The 19102-nt window shown below is 40.0% G+C and overlaps 1 protein-coding gene across 1 annotated transcript in view; it reads left to right on the top strand.

Annotated features, from left to right (window-relative positions):
* LOC126457128 (mediator of RNA polymerase II transcription subunit 12) overlaps positions 1–19102 on the top strand; it is a 372135-nt gene that overhangs the window by 70366 nt on the left and 282667 nt on the right. The window contains exons 10-12 of the mRNA XM_050093187.1: positions 3647–3920; positions 6550–6799; positions 18778–19043. Of these exons, the coding sequence (XP_049949144.1) occupies positions 3647–3920; positions 6550–6799; positions 18778–19043 (790 nt within the window). The remainder of the gene's footprint in view (positions 1–3646; positions 3921–6549; positions 6800–18777; positions 19044–19102) is intronic.

The following is a 19102-nucleotide window of genomic DNA, read 5'->3' as shown; positions in this document are numbered from 1 at the left end:
GACAAATACAGTCTGTACATTTCCATGGCAGTTGCTCACGTCAGCCAGTCACAGCACAAGATCTGTGACATTGTCAAAACATCGCTGTATCATCATGTGAACTCATGAGCACCACAGTTTGAGTGCACAAAGCATTAAACTTCTGAAGTTCAGAAATGAACAAACAAAAAATTGTAATCATGCAGTGAAGCTGATGTACACCACATAAAGGGTACAGGGTACTTATAAATGGTGGAAAAACCGAATTTTTTATGAGTTTATTGAGTTCTATAGTCTTTCCTGATTACATTGATATATGCATTATAAGGTTTCAAATGAAAAATGACCTATATATACACCAAATTTTGAAGTTATTGTCGTGTATGCCACCACACCCCCTTTATTTCTGTTACAGAAACCAGAATTATTTCGAAAAGAACTGTGAACTTTCTATTTCCAGCGATTATACGTATGATACATTGTATATGTTGGTAAAAGTGCAGGTTTCGTGTCCGTAAATGATTTATCTTTGCTAGTATTTACTTTCGTTTCTCTGAAGTAGTTTGTTCCCGTGTTATTGAATGTTTGTTGCCCAAATGCTACATATATTTGTGGAAGTATACCCTTTAGTGTGCAATAAATATTAACTATGCCACGCATCAAGAAATTCAATAAAAGGAAATTCCGTGGTAACGAATTCACAGACAAAGCAAGCCACACTGGTGAAAGTAACCTCTGTATCAGTTCTTCAGGGAAGAAACTCCCACAATGCACGCCTCCTGGTGATTCAAATTTTTGTGTTAACAATGATGCTGTTTGTAACGGATTTGTTGTTGTTGTTGATGTGGTCATATTACCTTCTTTGATAAAGAAAGTGGAATGTAAACAATGTGATGGTGTAGGCTATCTGGAAATAACTGACCAACAAAATAGCAGGAAGCGTTTAGCATCAAAATTAGTTGTTCTGTTTAGATCCTGCAATAAATCTACCTCAAAAATGACTTCGAACATTGTGCATAATTGATATGATGTGAATTTTATGTTAGTGTATGCAGAGCAAGCAATAGAAAAAGGAAAAAAGGCTGCTCAAACGTTTTGTGGTTTGATGGACCTTCCTCCTCCTCCCAGTAGGTTCAGCAAGTACATAAAAATACTTTTAGGTGCTTTGATGGTTGTGTCTAAAGGATCTATGAAATGTGCAGTAGAAGAAACTGTAAATATTAGTGGAACCAGGGGCATTGCTGTTGCACTTGATGGGACATGGCAACATTGAGGACATTGTTCCTTGAATGGTGTTGTAAGTGATACGTCTCTGGAGAATGGAAAAGTTGTTGATGTTGAGTGCTTATCTAAGTACTGCCACACCTGCCATGGTAACACTAACAGACATATTGAACATCAGTGTTCTAAGAATTATGATGGTTACAGTGGAGGTATGGAGTGTGATGGAGCTCTACAAATATTTCAGAGGTCAGTGCCTGTTTATAACATTAGATGGTGATACCTTAGTAACAAAACTAGAGTGTTGTGGACATGTGCAAAAGAGGATGGGTGCTAGATTGAGGAACCTACAAAGAGAAATGAAAGGACACCCACCTACTCAGGGAGAAATGATCATCATAATAAAATAAGAGAAAACTGAGCTCGAACGGAAAGATTTAGGTGTTCCTTTTTTGCGAGCACCATTCGAGAGTGGGATGGTAGAGTAGTAGTATGAAATTGTTCCATAAACACTCCACCAGGCACTTGGGTGTGAATTGCAGGGTGACCATGTAGATGTAGATGTAGAAAGTTGCTATCTGATGTAAAATCTCTGTTAAGCCGAGACAGATTGACAGAAACTGAAATAGGCCGTCTTCAGTGTTATTATGGACTGGCCATTAGATGAACTGCACCTCTGAATGATGTTACAGCAATGCTGTATGGGCCACATACTTTCATAAGTTGTCCACAGATGACCACCCTGTTCACGGACTTTGCCCTAAAGGGGCAGATTCTTGATGTGGTTACCAAAAAGCAAAAGAAAGTGGTCAGATATTCCACCATAAATGTTCTATTCCTGAGGCTGTTATGAATGAATAAAACCAATTTTTAGAGACCTGAGTGACCCTGTTTTGCTTAGTAAATGTCTTCATGGGGGTACTCAGAATACAAATGAAAGTTTCAACCATTGCAGATGGGAAAGATTACGCAAGAATGTTTTTGTAGGACTAAATACATTAAAACTTGGTGTACTAGATACAGTGATAAAAGGTTGGAAGTCCTGAGAAATTTAGGCATAAAATGTGGTTCTAATGTGGAATATCAGTTGCTTACGTGTGACAGACAACGGGTGCATGAAGCTGAAAGATTTGCTCTTCAGGTTACCAAAGAAGTTAGAAGTGCTAAAAGGAATGCCCAGAGAAAGCTTGAAGATGAAGAAATGCTGCAGGATGAAGACTATGCTTCAGGAATGCTCTGAGGCGCAGTTTTATTGGACTCATATCTTCATTTGCAGTTTCCCGCATGTTGCATTTTTTCAGAATTCAGATACAAATATTTCCTTAAGTTTATAAAGCACTGGTCTAATTTTTTTCTGTAACTTGCAATATTCCATACTTATGTAGTAGACCTAAGCTTTATTGCACAATCAACTAAATTATAGAAAAAATAACTTTTTTATTAGGAAACAAATTATAAAAATTAAAATGTAAGATGTGATATTTTTTATCCTTGTAATATACATAATAGGTGGAATTAAATAGGTCTAATACCTCAGCCATCATGTCATGTACATCTGGTAAAAATTTAGTCTCCTTCAAATGTATAACGTTGGGTTAAATGGTACCTCAATTTGAGGAAGCATTTTGGAAAAAAAATGCATCAATTCCTTTGTAATTTTTTTTATTAACCCTAAGAAGGTTCAAAAATATTCAAAATACTGCTAATTTGATTAGAAAGTTTGCTGCATTACCTGATATCAACAAAAATCTGCAAAACATATACATTATAAACAGTGCCTGAAATAAATAGATGTTGATTTTTACATAATATTGAGCCAGAAAAGTACACTGTATCCTTAAAGCTCTCTCCAAAACATATCTTTTAGTTTGATTTGTTGTGGTAAATTGTCAGAAAATGTGATGTTGGAGGATAAATAAGCTAACTGTAGATTTTGTCTTGGAGTTAGCATTTGATTTTATTTAGTAGCTGATTGTGAAATGGGGAGAAGATACGGTATGTAAACATTTGGTTAGAGTGTGAGATTGCATTTGCCCCCCCCCCCCCCGCCCCCCCCTCTAAAATTTGGTTGTGGTGTGACAGATTGATCTGTAGCATAGCCTTAGGTATAGGTTAGTTCCGATTGATAAATGCCGCTGCCTTCCCCAATACAGAAAGCATGAGCCATGCCGGAACTAGTGTGTTCTGAAAACTTTGTGTTTGTACTTGTACCCAGTATTTTGCTTTAACAACAGTTGCCCTGTTCTAAATTCAAACTCTTGCTGTACGTCTTGTAAAGAGCTTAAAATCCAAGAACTCTTCATAATTTTTCTATTGTTTAGTTTTTGTATTTTGCTAAAGGTAATATTGTTACTGTACAATAATTGATGCTCCAAACACTTATCTATTAAATGTAAATAACACTGATATTGCCTAATGGGATTGTCTCTTGTATTTCTACTGGCAGACGTCAGCTGATGGCTGCCGAAGAGCATGTGCGGCAACGAAGTCGAGCAGCAGAGGGCCGGTGGTCATGTGACAAGTGGCAGCAGTCATCTGCTGGCGTTACAACAGCAAGAGTCCTAGCTGCACTTGATGCTCTTGACAGGCACAATTTTGACCGTACTGATAGCACTAACTGCCTTGATACACTTTACTCTAAAGTTTTCTCACAGTCAACCACAGTAAAAGATGTCCAAGCCAGCCCCAGTGTTGATGTTCGAGAAACCAGAACAGACAATGTGAGTTTGTACTTCATGGTATAAAAAATGTTTTAAGTTAACGTGTCTTTTTTCTTCTTTGATGTAGTTCACATGAAAACTCATTCATAGAACAAATATAAAAAAATATTTAGCAAGTTCAGTCCTGGAAAGTCATGTATGGAATGCGTATAATGAAAGAAGTAGGGGTAACCACTCACCATATAGATAAGGTTTTAATACACACACACATAGATACATGGCTACATTTCCCATCCTCTCTTGGTCTGCATCGTCATGAAAATGTATTCAGTGAACAAAATTTAACTACATTTGTCTTTCTTGATCAGATTATGAGAGTGACACTCACTGAAACATCACACCATTTCAAGGAACTCATCAGGCAGAAACGTGAGAATTTTATTTTAGTTCAACTTGCCAAGAAAGAGAACAATCTTGTTTACAATCCTATTTATGTGTATGTAGACTGTTGGGTGCTTAAGTTATACTGTGAGTTGGTACTTTTACTCTTTACATTGTTTATAAGAAGTTTGAGTGTCTTCAAAAGCAATTTAAATGAAGGTTAATTTAAGGGAAAGGAATATTGTATACTAAAACCACTATTATATTGGCAGATAGCTGGAGGTAGATAAGTCAGAGGCTTGTTGTAAGGTTTCATGAAGACTTCGCAAGCATGCTGCCTTATCTTACGTCTTCTTGGCAATATATCAACAACATAGTGTGCCCTCATACACTATGTGATCAAAAGTATCCGGACACCCCCAAAAACATACATTTTTCGTATTAGGTGCATTGTGCTACTACCTAAATCCAGGCACTCCATATCAGCGACGTCAGTAGTCATTAGACATCGTGAGAGAGCAGAATGGGGTGCTCCGTGGAACTCACGGACTTCGAACATGGTCAGGTGATTGGGTTTCACTTTTGTAATATGTCTGTATGCAAGATTTCCACACTCCTAAACATCCCTAGGTCCACTGTTTTCGATGTTATAGAAAGTGGAAACATGAAGGGACAAGTACAACACAAAAGTGTATGGGCGGACATCGTCTGTTGACTGACAGAGACTGCTGACATTTGAAGAAGGTTGTAATGTGTAATAGGCAGGCATCAATCCAGACCACCACGCATGAATTCCAAACTGCATCAGGATCCACTGCAAGTACTGTGACAGTTAGGCGGGTTGTGAGGAAACTTGGATTTCATGGTCAAACGGCTGCTGAAAAGCCACACAACAGGTCGGTAAATGCCAGACAATGCCTCGCTTGGTGTAATGAGCGTAAACATAGGACGATTGAACAGTGGAAAAACTTTGTGGAGTGACAAATCATGGTACACAATGTGGTGATCTGATGGCAGGGTGTGGGTATGGCAAATGCCCGGTGAATGTCATCTGCCAGCATGTGTAGTGCAAACAGTAAAATTCGGAAGTGGTGCTCTTATGGTGTGGTCATGTTTTTCATGGAGAGGGCTTGCACTCCTTGTTGTTTTGCATGGCACTATCACAGCACAGGCCTACATTGATGTTTTAAGCACCTTCTTGCTTCTCACTGTTGAAGAGCAATTTGGGGATGGCAACTGCATCTTTCAACATGATCGAGCACCTGTTCATAATGCACGGCCTGTGGCGAAGTGGTTACACGACAATAACATCGCTGTAATGGACTGGCCTGCACAGAGTCCTGACCTGACTCCTATAGAGCACTTTTGGGATGTTATGGAACACTGACTTTGTGCCAGACCTCACCGATCGACATTGATACCTCTCCTCAGTGCAGCACTGCGTGAAGAGTGGGCTGCCATTCCCCAAGAAACCTTCCAGTACTTGATGGAACATATGCCTGCAAGAGTGGAAGCTGTCATCTAGACTAAGGGTGGGCCAATACCATATTGACTTCCTTCAGTACTATATTGAATTCCAGCATTACCGATGGAGGGTACCACAAACTTGTAAGTTATTTTCAGCCAGGTGTCCAGATACTTTTGATCACATAGTGTATGTACTGTGAGCACATCAGAGAGCATGGTGTTGATGATGATGGTGATGATGATAGTGATTTACTTAGTCAAATATTGTGTCAAGAAGAACAGTACAGGTTTGCTGTGTTTATATTAAGAGGAGTTATTGAAATAATTAGTGAATGGCAGTATATTAAATTTATAGCCAGGATTCACAGTGGTCTCTCCGTTTTTACAAATTATACACAACTAGGGGTAAATCAAAGGAAGGATTAGCTCCAGTAGCAGTACATTAGTACATGGATGAAGAGGCTGTCAGATATATAATTCTTATGAATGGAACAATGATTAACAAGACCGACACACAATACTTAGAATCAAGCAGGTTGGCAAAGAAACACTAAACAGTGATTGGAATAAAGAAATCAGAGGCCAAGAAAGTTTTCCACTCCATTCCTTGTTATCACTATTGTACATACTGATCATTCTTTAGGATAATGTATGAAATGTTCCCACCATCCACAATTACTTGCATCAACAGATGCATCTTCAAAAGCTTGTATTTTGTAAGCAAGAAGTGTTCACATTAAATGGGCCACACTGTGCTCCTATAAATAATTCTCTGACTTTAAAAGAAAAGACTATCGTAATGTTATTCAGATACTAAAAAAGTGTGATTTATTATTGGCAGACAGCACAACAGGATGAACCAATTGTTCAAATTCTTTGCGAGTGGGCAGTAAGTAATAAGCGTTCTGGTGAACATCGTGCAATGGCTGTTGCTAAATTGTTGGAGAAGCGTCAGAATGATTTGGTGTCAGGTGACGCTGATGGACCTGATGAGAAAGATTCCGTATCATCAGCAAATGGTGCACCAACAGGACTTCCAGTTTTTCAAAATCTACTCATGAAATTTCTGGATAATGATGCCCCTGTTCTAGGTAAGCCTGTTTCATAATTTGAACATAATACAAGATATTTATTTATCGTGATTCATATTTTCTGTACTGAGGCAGATATAACAATATTATCTAATATGTTTTGGTCTCATAAATATTATACATTTGCCATATTACAAGGCCATGCTGAAAAGTAATGCCTCTGAATTTTTTATGTAAAAACTCATAAAACTTTCTAAATAAACAAACATTGTTGACATTTTACGTGTTTATTCTTCGTATCTACATATTTATTTCTCAACATAGTCACCATAGCAATGAACACATTTCTCCCAACAAGAGACCTGTTTGTTGAAACCATCAATGTAAAATGTTTGACTTTATTGATGAACCCGCAACATTACCTCTGCTTGCACTGCTTCGTTACTGTCCAAGTGAAGTCCGCAAAGGTGTTCTTTAAGTTTTGGCACCACATCAAGACAGTATATAGGATGATCGATGGTAGTGAATCCAAGGCGTTGGATTGCTGGAGATGTTGCAGTGCTCCTGTATGGTCTGGCATTGTCATGTTGAAGGAGAGGGTGCTCGATATGTGGAGGAACTCTGAATTCGAACATCAATTACAGCATGCTGTTTCTCATGCACCAACATGATGCTGCACCATACACTACAGTTCAGTGCCCTCTAGTGTCAGAGGGCTGAAAGTATGTAACCATGAAGAATAAAGTATGTTAATAAGATTTGTTTTATTTCAAAAGCTTTAAGAATTTTCATATAACAAATTTGGAGGCCTTACTTTTCAGCACACCCTTGTAGATTGTCTATATCAATTTAAAAAAGATGTTTTTTACATTTCCAACAGTTTTAATAATTGTTGAGGCTCATTGTCGATATTTGACAGAAGAGGAATTTATACAGCCTCCCATCAAAATGTAAATTATGAAATGAGTAATGAAATAGGTTATTTAAGTTGAAGGACATGGAAGGAAAGTATTAATTAAGAAGGGAGTGAGGCATATTTTTAGCTTATCCTCAAAGTTTTTCAATTTGTACATTGAGCAACCAGTAAAGGAAGTCAAAGAGAGATTTCGAAAGAGAATTCAAGCTCAGGAGGGAAAATAAAACTTTTAGTTTTGCCAAGACCCTGTCATTCTATCATAGATGGCAAAGGGCCTGGAAGAGTAGTTGAATTGAACATATAGTGTCTTGAAAAGAGGTTGCAAGGTGAACCTCCACAAAAGTAAAGCAAGAGCAATAACATGTATTCAGATTAAATGAGTTGAGGCTGTTGAAATTAGTCAAGAAGTGAGATACTGAAAGTATTAGATGGTTTTGTTATTTTGGCAGCAAAATAACTGACAATGGCTGAAGTAGAGAGGATGTGAAGTGCAGACTGGCAGGAATAAGAAGAGCAGTTTGCAAAAAGAGAAATCTACTAATATCAAATATAAATTTAAATGTCAGGAAGTCTTTTCTGAAGGTATTTGTCTGCATTTTAACCCCTCGTGGAAGTGAAACATGAATGATTAATGGTTCAGACAAGAAGAAGGTAGATGCTTTTGAAATGTGCTTCAACAGGAGAATGGTGAATATTAGATTGGTATATTGGGTAACTAATGAGGTACTGAATCAGACTGAGGAAAAGAGAAATTTATGGCACAACTTCATTAAATAAGGGAACCATTGATAGCACACATCCAGAGGCATCAAGGAATCATTAGTTTAGTGATGGAGGTAAGTGTGTTGGATGAAAATTGTAGAGAGAGAGAGAGAGAGAGAGAGAGAGACCAAGACTTGACTGTGGTCAAAAGGTTCAAATGTATGTGGTTATGCAGTGATGAAGAGGCTTGTAAAAGTGAAGGCTAGTGTGGAGAACTGCATGAAATCAGTCCTTGGACTTAAGATGTCAGCAACATATTAACCAAATTTGTTTGCATTATGAGGCCTGTTGTGCTGCAGAACACGCTTCCATTGCTTGTAGATGAAACCAAAGTATTCTTAACCTCAGATAACCTCCATTTACGGCCTGAAATTTCACATACTGATTGTCAGTAGTGCTTACTGTTATTAAAAACTTATGAAGTCACTTTTATAATTAATTCCTCTGTATTTTGTGGCTCTTTGGTTCAAGAGGAAGGGGGAAGGGGGGGGGGGGGGGGACCTGTTACACTACAAACCCAAAGGTCTGTGGGTCAATCCTCAACAGATCCTGGCTTTTTTGCCCGTGACATCATTTCTTGCACATCTGGCAGTGACAATTTAAAGTGAACATACCAAGTTGCACAGTGGTTCTGAGTTCTTGTTAAACATTAGGTCGCTCTAAAGTGATGGGGAAAATCTGTGCAGTGATCAGAGGAAAGTGAGAACGTACTACCTCCACTAAGTCTACTTGCCTACAAAAACAGTTTGGTGTTCAAAATAGTCTTCAGGCTGATAATAGTTTTATCTTACTACATTATTATTTGAAGTCTAGTGTCATTGTATCAACAATTTTTCATCATATGCAATGTGTAAATTATTGTGTAATATGTAGATTAAAGAGTCACACTGCTCTGGATCTGTTGCCATTTACTACAGAAACTTAATGAGTGTGGGTCTTCAAGTGGACATCAATTTTTATATAATCAAAAAGTGGTTAGTTTTATGGATAAAAGAAAGGAGTTTGTAGATAAATTGAAGGTGTTGGAGGTCATGATAGAAATTCATAGGTGGAGGAGATCAGAGAATAGAAATAACTGGGCAGCCAGGATGATTATTCCACCTCTGTAGCTGAGTGTTCAGGATGGCAGGCTGCCATGTGGAGAACTATGTTCAGTTCTCGGTTCTGCCAGGGGTTTTTCCTTGGTGGGAAGACTGGGATGTGGACAGCCTCATGGTGCCAATTGAGGAGCTATTGGAATGAGAAGTAGCAGCTCCAAGACCTGCAAAGCCAACAGTGGTCACGGGAACAGTGTACTAACCACATGGCCTCCATACTGCATCCAAATATTGACATTGGCTGATGACATGGTGGTCTGTTGGTCCTGGTTGGCCCGTCTCAGGCCAGAATGGCAGAGATTTGCTGGCAAGATGAAAAGCTGATGTAATTAGGAAATATAAAAAATATTGTATTTTCTGTAGTTCCTCATTTGTATATCAGGCAAGAAGCTTACTCTAAGACATTGTTCCTTGGTAAGTACCAGATAAACTGTGTGCATTGTGTGAGGCTCTTTTTCTCACTGACACTGTAAAAATCATGTAATCATGTTCATTTAATGATGTTACTCACAGTTGGTTTGCAGTTTTGGAATTTAACTTTCTTTGTGATTCTTTCTTGTTTTGTTATTGTTGTAGTGTCACTTTAAATATATTTAGTGTTCAAACTAAATGTTACATGGCATTCAGTTTAACTAATATGCTAATGGCTAAAGAATGGGACACAGCCACACTTTATTTGTATAACCTTGTTGGGAAAGGTTGACTAAGTAAGAGATATTAGTCAGACTTTGGCACACTGACTTTTAGCACATGATGTTATATTTGTGTTATATTACTTTCTGTGCTCAGAGGTCAAACTGCACGAAGTAACATGGAACATTAAATGTTGGGATTGTGATGCTTTACTATCTGATTATGCAGGACTTCAGTGTTACCAAATAACCAAGGGGCTTACAATATATGGCAGAGTTCATGAACATACTGATTGCTCACAGCTGTATATTGCAAATATGTCCCTATACATACGGTCTGGCTGAGAAGAGCTCCAGTCCATTGCTGACTACTGAACTATGTTAAATGCAGAACAGTGAAGATGATGTCTCATGTCACCATAACACCATGAAGAATATAGAAAGACACAAAACAGGGCAAAATAAGTACACACTGCCAGTATCAGGCACTTGTCATTCCATATGTTGTGGAAGAAGTTCTGTAGTTTGCATGTCTGAAAGAAAAAGTTTTTTGGATCTTAGCTAACAGCCATTGAATTTTTTTAGGATCAGTGAATCCCTAGCTGCAATGAGCCTATTATGTGGCAGAAATCCAATGCCTCATATCCATCACTGGCATTTTCCACTAAGAACACATCACAATAGACAGAACAAGAAATAATAATAATAATGAGAATATTTTGTAAAGCAGTAGGCAATGATGCTCTCAGCATAATCATGTCCAAGTTTGTTGCAAAGAAATATAGTACCGGTCTTGACACACACACACACACACACACACACAAAATTTAATTTTCCTCTATGAATTGAATGGGATGTACCCCACTTAAAACAAAACATTAGTCCATCATATATTTAAGCAGAAAAATGCACAGTCACCCTGTGATTACCAGTCATCAGCATGTTACCCATGGTATCAAAATCCTTAGAAGATACTGTTCATGCTTAGATGGTTGTACACATATTCAACCTATGTGATAAATATCAGTCCTGTTTTCATAAACACCATGATACAAACACTGCATGAATTGAAATATCTTATGTAGTTAAAAATGCCATAGATAACTGTGAGACCACAGTATGGACATTTTTTAGACTTCATCTGGTTTCAGAAGTAGTCCTGCCTTTGATGGGCTAGCCAGTCATGTGATTTACAAGCTAAGCTGCAACCACTGTGCTGCATTCTATGTGGGCATGACAACCAACAAACTGTCTGTCCGCATGAATGGCCACCGACAAATGTGGCCAAGAAACATGTGGACCACCCTGTTGCTGAGCACGCTGTCTGACACGGCAACCATTATTTTAATGACTGCTTCACAGCCTGTGCCATATGGATCCTTCCCATCAACACCAGCTTTTCTGAGTTGCGCATGGGAACCTTCTCTGCAGCATATCCTAGGTTCCCGTAACCCTCCTGGCCTCAACCTTTGTTAGCCATTTTCCTCACCCATCCAGCCCCTTCCCTGTTCCATCTCAGCACTACACAGCCCTCATTCCACCATCGCACCCAGTCTTTTTACTTCTCACCTTTTCCGCTACCTTTCCACTGCCCCCCGTCTAACCTCCCGACTGCACACACCTACCCTAACCTCTCTCCACCTCATCTCTGCAGGCTCCCCAGCAGCATTTCACTGTCCCCTACCCCTATCTTAGCATCCCTCTCCTTCCCCGCCTCATCCTCCTCCTTACCCCCTCCCTGTCACCACTCCCATCATGCACTTGTGCTGCTGCTTGCAGTGTGGCTTCAGTTGCCAGAGACTGTAGTCATGTGTGTGAGTTGTGCTTGCGTGAGCGTGTGTATACGTGTGTGTGTGTGTGTGTGTGTGTGTGTGTGTGTGTGTGTGTGTGTTGTCTATTTTTGACTAAGGCCTTACTGGCCGAAAGCTTATTTGTGACAGTCTTCTTGTTGTGCCTATCTACAACTCAGCATCTCCACTATACGGTGAGTAGCGACTTTCCTTTTTATAAAATGTTCTGCAGATCTATATTAGGGACTCGTTCTTGAGCTCCCGGAATATTTTTAATTTGAAATATTGTTGAAGAAGCATCAAGCAGCGTATTTCTTCATCCTACATTTATCCCGCATTGGCTATGATGATAGAACATGAAAAATTTCCACTCTTGCTGAGGCTTACCGATAGTTTGAACAGAAAGGGAACAAATGACAGAGATAGCTGAAGCACCATGCACTACAACCGTTAATGAGTCTTGCAAAGTATAAATGTAGATGTGTGTGAAATAAAATTTGTAAATACTTTAGGAGTAAAGGATACCATTCACCAGAAAGCAGAAGCATCAACTCATCGACAGGTGCACACACACACAAAAAGAAAGGAAACTTGCTCGCTTTCAGAGTAATCCTTTTTCAAGGATGCTCGCTTTCAGTGTAATGTCTTTTCAAGGAGGGTGCGCGCAAGCCAAGGCCCCCCCCCCCCCCCCCCACGCGCGCGCGCACACACACACACACACACACACACACACACACCTAAACGGCACTGTCTGGATGCAAATTGTCAGTGCTTCATTTCAAGCAAGTGGACTAGGTTGGGATGGATGTCGTGGCGAGTGTGCTGAGTAGAAGGTGAGAGAGAGGCAGGAGGCTGGGGAAGGGATTGGTGTGGATGGGTAGTGGCAGGGAGGGAAGCAGCCAATTTTACAGCTAGGAACAAGGAAGTAAGGTTTGGCAGGTGCATGAGATAGGCATGTTATGTACGGGTATTGGAGTTGGTGGGGAGTGGTGCATGCTGAAGGTGATGCGGGTACGTGAATTGGGAGGGGGCGACAGGATGGAGGAAGGGGAAACTGTTAAGTGGAGGGTGTGGGGCTGTGGGCCAGGAGAGATTGATGCCAGGATGATTATGGGAGCAAAGAATGTGTTGCACGGTAACTCCTGTCTGTGTAGTTCAGAGCATCTGGTATTTGAGGGAGGGATGCAGATGGCTTGGCATGTGAAGCAGCCATTGAAACTGAACATGTTTTGCTCTGCTGCATGTTGTACCACTGTGTAGTCAACTTTGTTCTCAACAACCTGGTGTACAGCTGTTTGGTAGTCCTACCAACGTGAATAGCTGTGCAGCGTTTGCAGCAGAGTTGGTATGTGACATGGCTGCTTTCACATATGGCACAGCCTCTGATGGGGTAGAATAAATCTGTGCTGTGTGGTTGGACTAAGCATGTCTTGCACCTGGGACTGCCACAGGGATATGATCCCTTTGGCAAGAGGTTGGGAGTGGGAGTGGCGTGGTGGTGGATGAGGATGTTGTGTTGGTTGGATGAGTAATGGAACACCACTTTAGGAGGGGTGGGAAGGACTCTGGATAGGATGTCACTGATTTTGGGGTATGATGAGAGATAATAATCAAAGCCCTGATGAAAGAAATGGTTCAGTTGTTAGAGTCCAGAGTGGTATTTGGTGACAAAGGGAAGAGGGGACGGGGGGGGGGGGGGGGGGGGGGGTTTGCTCCATTGTAGCTGATTCTTTGGGTTGGCGGGAGGACTGGGAGACTGTGGAGATTGTTGTTGTTGTTGTTGTTGCAGTATTCAGTCCAGAGTTGATGCAGCTCTCCATGCTACTCTATCCTGTGCAAGCTTCATCATCTCCCAGTACCTACTGCAACCCACATCCTTCTGAGTCTGCATAGTGTATTCATCTCTGGGTCTCCCTCTACGCTTTTTACCCTCCACGCTGCCCTCCAATACTAAATTGGTGATCCCTTGATGCATCAGAACAAGTCCTACCAACCGACCCCTTCTTCTAGTCAAGTTGTACCACAAATTTCTCTTCTCTCCAATTTTGTTCAGTACCTCCTCATTAGTTATGTGATCTACCCATCTGATCGTCAGCATTCTTCTGTAGCAACACATTTTGAAAGCTTCTATTCTCTTCCTGTCTAAACAATTAATCTTCCGCATTTCACTTCCATACATTGCTACACTCCAATACAAATACTTTCAGAAACGACTTCCTGACACTTAAATCTATACTCGTTGTTCTCTTCTTCAGAAACACTTTTCTTGCCATTGCCAGTCTACATTTTATATCCTCTCTACTTCGACCATCATCAGTTATTTTGCTCCCCAAATAGCAAAACTCATTTGCTACTTTAAGTGTCTCATTTCCTAATCTAATTCCCTCAACATCACCCAATTTAATTTGACTACATTCCATTATCCTCGTTTTGCTTTTGTTGATGTTCTTCTTATATCCTCCTTTCAAGACACTGTCCATTCTGTTCAGCTGCTCTTCCAGGTCGGTTGCTGTCTCTGACAGAATTACAATGTCATCAGCAAATCTCAAAGTTTTTATTTCTTCTCCCTGATGTTTAATTTCTACTCCAACTTTTTCTTTGCTTTCCTTTACTGCTAGCTCAATGTACAGATTGAATAACATTGGGGAGAGGCTACAATTCTGTCTCACTCCCATCTCAACCACTGCTTCCCTTTCATGCCCCTCAACTCTTATAACGTCTCTCTGGTTTCTATACAAGTGGTAAATAGCCTTTTGCTCCCTTTATTTTACCCCTGCCACCTTCAGAATTGGAAAAAGAGTATTCCAGTCAACATTGTCAAAAGCTTTCTCTAAGTCTACAAATGCTAGAAATGTAGATTTTACTTTCCGTAATCTATCTTCTAAGGTAAGTCATAGGGTCAGTATTGCCCCACGTGTTCCAATATTTCTACGGAATCCAATCTGATCTTCCCCGAGGTCAGCTTCTACCAGTTTTTCCATTTGTCTGTAAAGAACTCACGTTAGTATTTTGTAGCCTTGACTTATTAAATTGATAGTTCATTAATTTTCACATCTGTCAACACCTGATTTCTTTGAGATTGGAATTATTATATTCTTCTTGAAGTCTGAGGGTATTTCACCTGTCTCATACATCTTGCTCACCAGATGGTAGAGTTTTGTCAGGGCTGGCTCTTCCAAGGCTATCAGCAGTTCTAATGGAATGTTGTCTACTCCCGGGGCCTTGTTTCGACCTAGGTCTTTTGGTGTCCTGTCAAATTCTTCATGCAATATCTTATCTCCCATTTCATTTACATCCTCTTCCATTTTCATAATACTGCCCTCAAGTACATCACCCTTGTATAGACTGTCTATATACTCCTTCCACCTTTCTGCTTTCCCTTCTTTGCTTAGAACTGGTTTTCCATCTGAGCTCTTGATATTCATTGATATTCTCCCTAGGCAGTATCTATCTTACTCCTAGTGATATGCACCTTTACATCCATACATTTGTCCTCTAGCCATCCCTGCTTAGCCCTTTTGCACTTCCTGTCGATCTCATTTTTGAGATGTTTGTATTCCTTTTTGCCTGCTTCATTTACTGCATTTTTGTATTTTCTCCTTTCATCAATTAAATTCAATATCTCGTCTGTTACCCAAGGATTTCTACTAGCCCTCGTCTTTTTACCTACTTGATCCTCTGCTGCCTTCACTATTCCATCTCTCAAAGCTACTCATTCTTCTTCTACTGTATTTCTTTCCCCCATTCCTGTCAATTGTTCGCGTATGCTCTCCCTGAAACTCTTTACAACCTCTGGTTCATTCAGTTTATCCAGGTCCCATCTCCTTAAATTCTCAGCTTTTTGCAGTTTCTTCAGTTTTAATCTACAGTTCATAACCAATAGATTGTGGTCAGAGTCCACATGTGCCCCTGGAAATGTCTTACATTTTAAAACCTGGTTCCTAAATCACTGTCTTACCATTAAATAATCTATCTGAAACTTTCCAGTATCTCCAGGCCTCTTCCATGTATACAAACGCCTTTCAAGACTCTTGAACCAAGTGTTAGCTGTGATTAAGTTATGCTCTGTGCAAAATTCTACCAGGCGGCTTCCTCTTTCATTTTGTACCCCCAATCCATATTCTCCTACTACATTTCCTTCTCTTGCTTTTCCTACTATTGAATTCAAGTCACCCATGACTATTAAATTTCCTTCTCCCTTCACTATCTGAGTAATTTCTTTTATCTCATCATACATTTCATTAATCTGTTTGTGATTTGCAGAGCTAGTTGGCATATAAACTTGTACTACTGTAGTAGGCGTGGGCTTCATGTCTATCTTGGTCACAATAATGCGTTCACCATGCTGTTTGTAGTAGCTTACCTGCACTTTTTTTTTAAACCTACACCTGCATTACCCTTATTTGATTTTGTACTTATAACCTGTATCCACCTGACCAGAAGTCGTGTTCCTTCTGCCACCAAACTTCACTAATTCCCGCTATATCTCACTTTAACCTATCCATTTCCCTTTTTAAATTTTCTAACCTACCTGGCCTCGGGAGAGCAAGTCATGACAAAACTCTACCATGTGGTGAGCAAGATGTATGAGACAGGCGAAATACCCTCAGACTTCAAGAAGAATATAATAATTCCAACCCCTAAGAAAGCAGGTGTTGACAGATGTGAAAATTACCGAACTATCAGTTTAATAAGTCACAGCTGCAAAATACTAACACGAATTCTTTACAGATGAGTGGAAAAACTGGTAGAAGCCGACCTCGGGGAAGATCAGTTTGGATTCCATAGAAATGTTGGAACACGTGAGGCAATACTGACCTTACGACTTATCTTAGAAGAAAGATTAAGGAAAGGCAAACCTACGTTTCTAGCATTTGTAGACTTAGAGAAAGCTTTTGACAATGTTAACTGGAATACTCTCTTTCAAATTCTGAAGGTGGCAGGGGTAAAATACAGGGAGCGAAAGGCTATTTACAATTTGTACAGAAACCAGATGGCAGCTATAAAAATCGAGGGACATGAAAGGGAAGCAGTGGTTGGGAAAGGAGTGGGACAGGGTTGTAGCCTCTCCCCGATGTTATTCAATCTGTATATTGAGCAAGCAGTAAAGGAAACAAAAGAAAAATTCAGAGTAGGTATTAAAATTCATGGAGAAGAAGTAAAAACTTTGAGGTTCGCCGATGACATTGTAATTCTGTCAGAGACACCAAAGGACCTGGAAGAGCAGTTGAACGGAATGGACAGTGTCTTGAAAGGAGGATATAAGATGAACATCAACAAAAGCAAAAAAGGATAATGGAATGTAGTCAAATTAAGTCGGGTGATGCTGAGGGAATTAGATTAGGAAATGAGACACTTAAAGTAGTAAAGGAGTTTTGCAATTTAGGGAGTAAAATAACCGATGATGGTCGAAGTAGAGAGGATATAAAATGTAGACTGGCAATGGCAAGGAAAGCGTTTCTCAAGAAGAGAAATTTGTTAACATCGAGTATAGATTTAAGTGTCAGAAAGTCGTTTCTGAAAGTATTTGTATGGAGTGTAGCCATGTATGGAAGTGAAACATGGACGATAACTAGTTTGGACAAGAAGAGAATAGAAGCTTTCGAAATGTGGTGCTACAGAAGAATGCTGAAGATAAGGTGGGTAGATCACGTAACTAATGAGGAGGTATTGAATAGGATTGGGGAGAAGAGAAGTTTGTGGCACAACTTGACTAGAAGAAGGGATCGGTTGGTAGGACATGTTTTGAGGCATCAAGGGATCACAAATTTAGCATTGGAGGGCAGCGTGGAGGGTAAAAATCATAGAGGGAGACCAAGAGATGAATACACTAAGCAGATTCAGAAGGATGTAGTTTGCAGTAGGTACTGGGAGATGAAGAAGCTTGCACAGGATAGAGTAGCATGGAGAGCTGCATCAAACCAGTCTCAGGACTGAAGACCACAACAACAACAACAACAACAACAACCTACTTGCCCGATTAAGAGATCTGAAATTCCACACTCCGATCTGTAGAACGCCAGTTTTCTTCCTCCTAGTAACAACGTCCTGAGTAGTTCCTGCCCGAAGACCTGAATGAGGGACTATTTTACCTCTGGAATATTTTACCCAAGAGGACGCCATCATCATTTATCCATACAGTAAAGCTGCATACCCTCGGGAAAAATTACGGACGTAGTTTCCCCTTGCTTTCAGCCGTTCGCAGTACCATCACAGCAAGGCCGTTTTGGTTAGTCTTACAAGGCCAGATCAGTCAGTCATCCAGACTGTTGCCCCTGCAACTACTGAAAGGGCTGCCGCCCCTCTTCAGGAACCACACATTTGTCTGGCCTCTGAACAGATACCCCTCCATTGTGATTGCACCTATGGTACGGCTATCTGTATCTCTGAGGCATGCAAGCCTCCACACCAATGGTAAGATCCATGGTTCATGGGGGAGATGTGTCAAGATATAGCATGGAAAATCTGTTTGTGGAGTAGGTTTGGTGCGGAAGGGGATGTTAGCTCTAAAATACAGGTACTATTGGTGGTTAAAGGGTTTAATGTGGACAGTTCTTTAAACATGTTACTCATTCTTAAGTGTTTATTAATTTGTTCAATATTTTTGCGTTAGATAAAGAAACATAGTACTATCTGTTCAGTTTGCCTAGCCAGTAATTTTATTCGAGTAAACAAAAGGCAAAGTGACAAAATATTAACCTTGAACAATTGAGAATACTGATAATAGTCAGTAGGCTGTTATTGTGATGTGTGCATTAATGTTCAATATTTTTGTCTTAACACAAACATATTCTGTACTAACAAGTGAATGAGTGTCTGATATTTGAAAAAAATTTCACAGATGACAACCCATCAACCCAAAATCGTGCAATGTTCACAAATCTTGTGCATCTCTTTGCTGAATTGATCAGGCATGATATCTTCTCACATGATGTGTACCTGTGCACACTGATTTCTCGTGGTGACCTGAATACTAGTGGTCCAGGCACTCACCCTCCTGGTACTCCACATCCTACAAGCAACAAACCAGCCACTCCAGCAGATGGTCGTACAGGACATCCAAATTCAATGCTTCAAGATGATGAAAGCTCTACATATGCCCCACCAGTGAGTAATGTGTAGTGTTGATACCTATCCATTATTTTGTAGAAAATAAGTTCCTAAAT

This window comes from Schistocerca serialis, chromosome 2 (assembly GCF_023864345.2).
Source record: "Schistocerca serialis cubense isolate TAMUIC-IGC-003099 chromosome 2, iqSchSeri2.2, whole genome shotgun sequence".
Taxonomy (NCBI): Eukaryota; Metazoa; Arthropoda; class Insecta; order Orthoptera; family Acrididae; genus Schistocerca; species Schistocerca serialis.
Note: the sequence above shows the minus strand (reverse complement) of the source record. Positions and strands in the feature narration are given on the sequence as shown.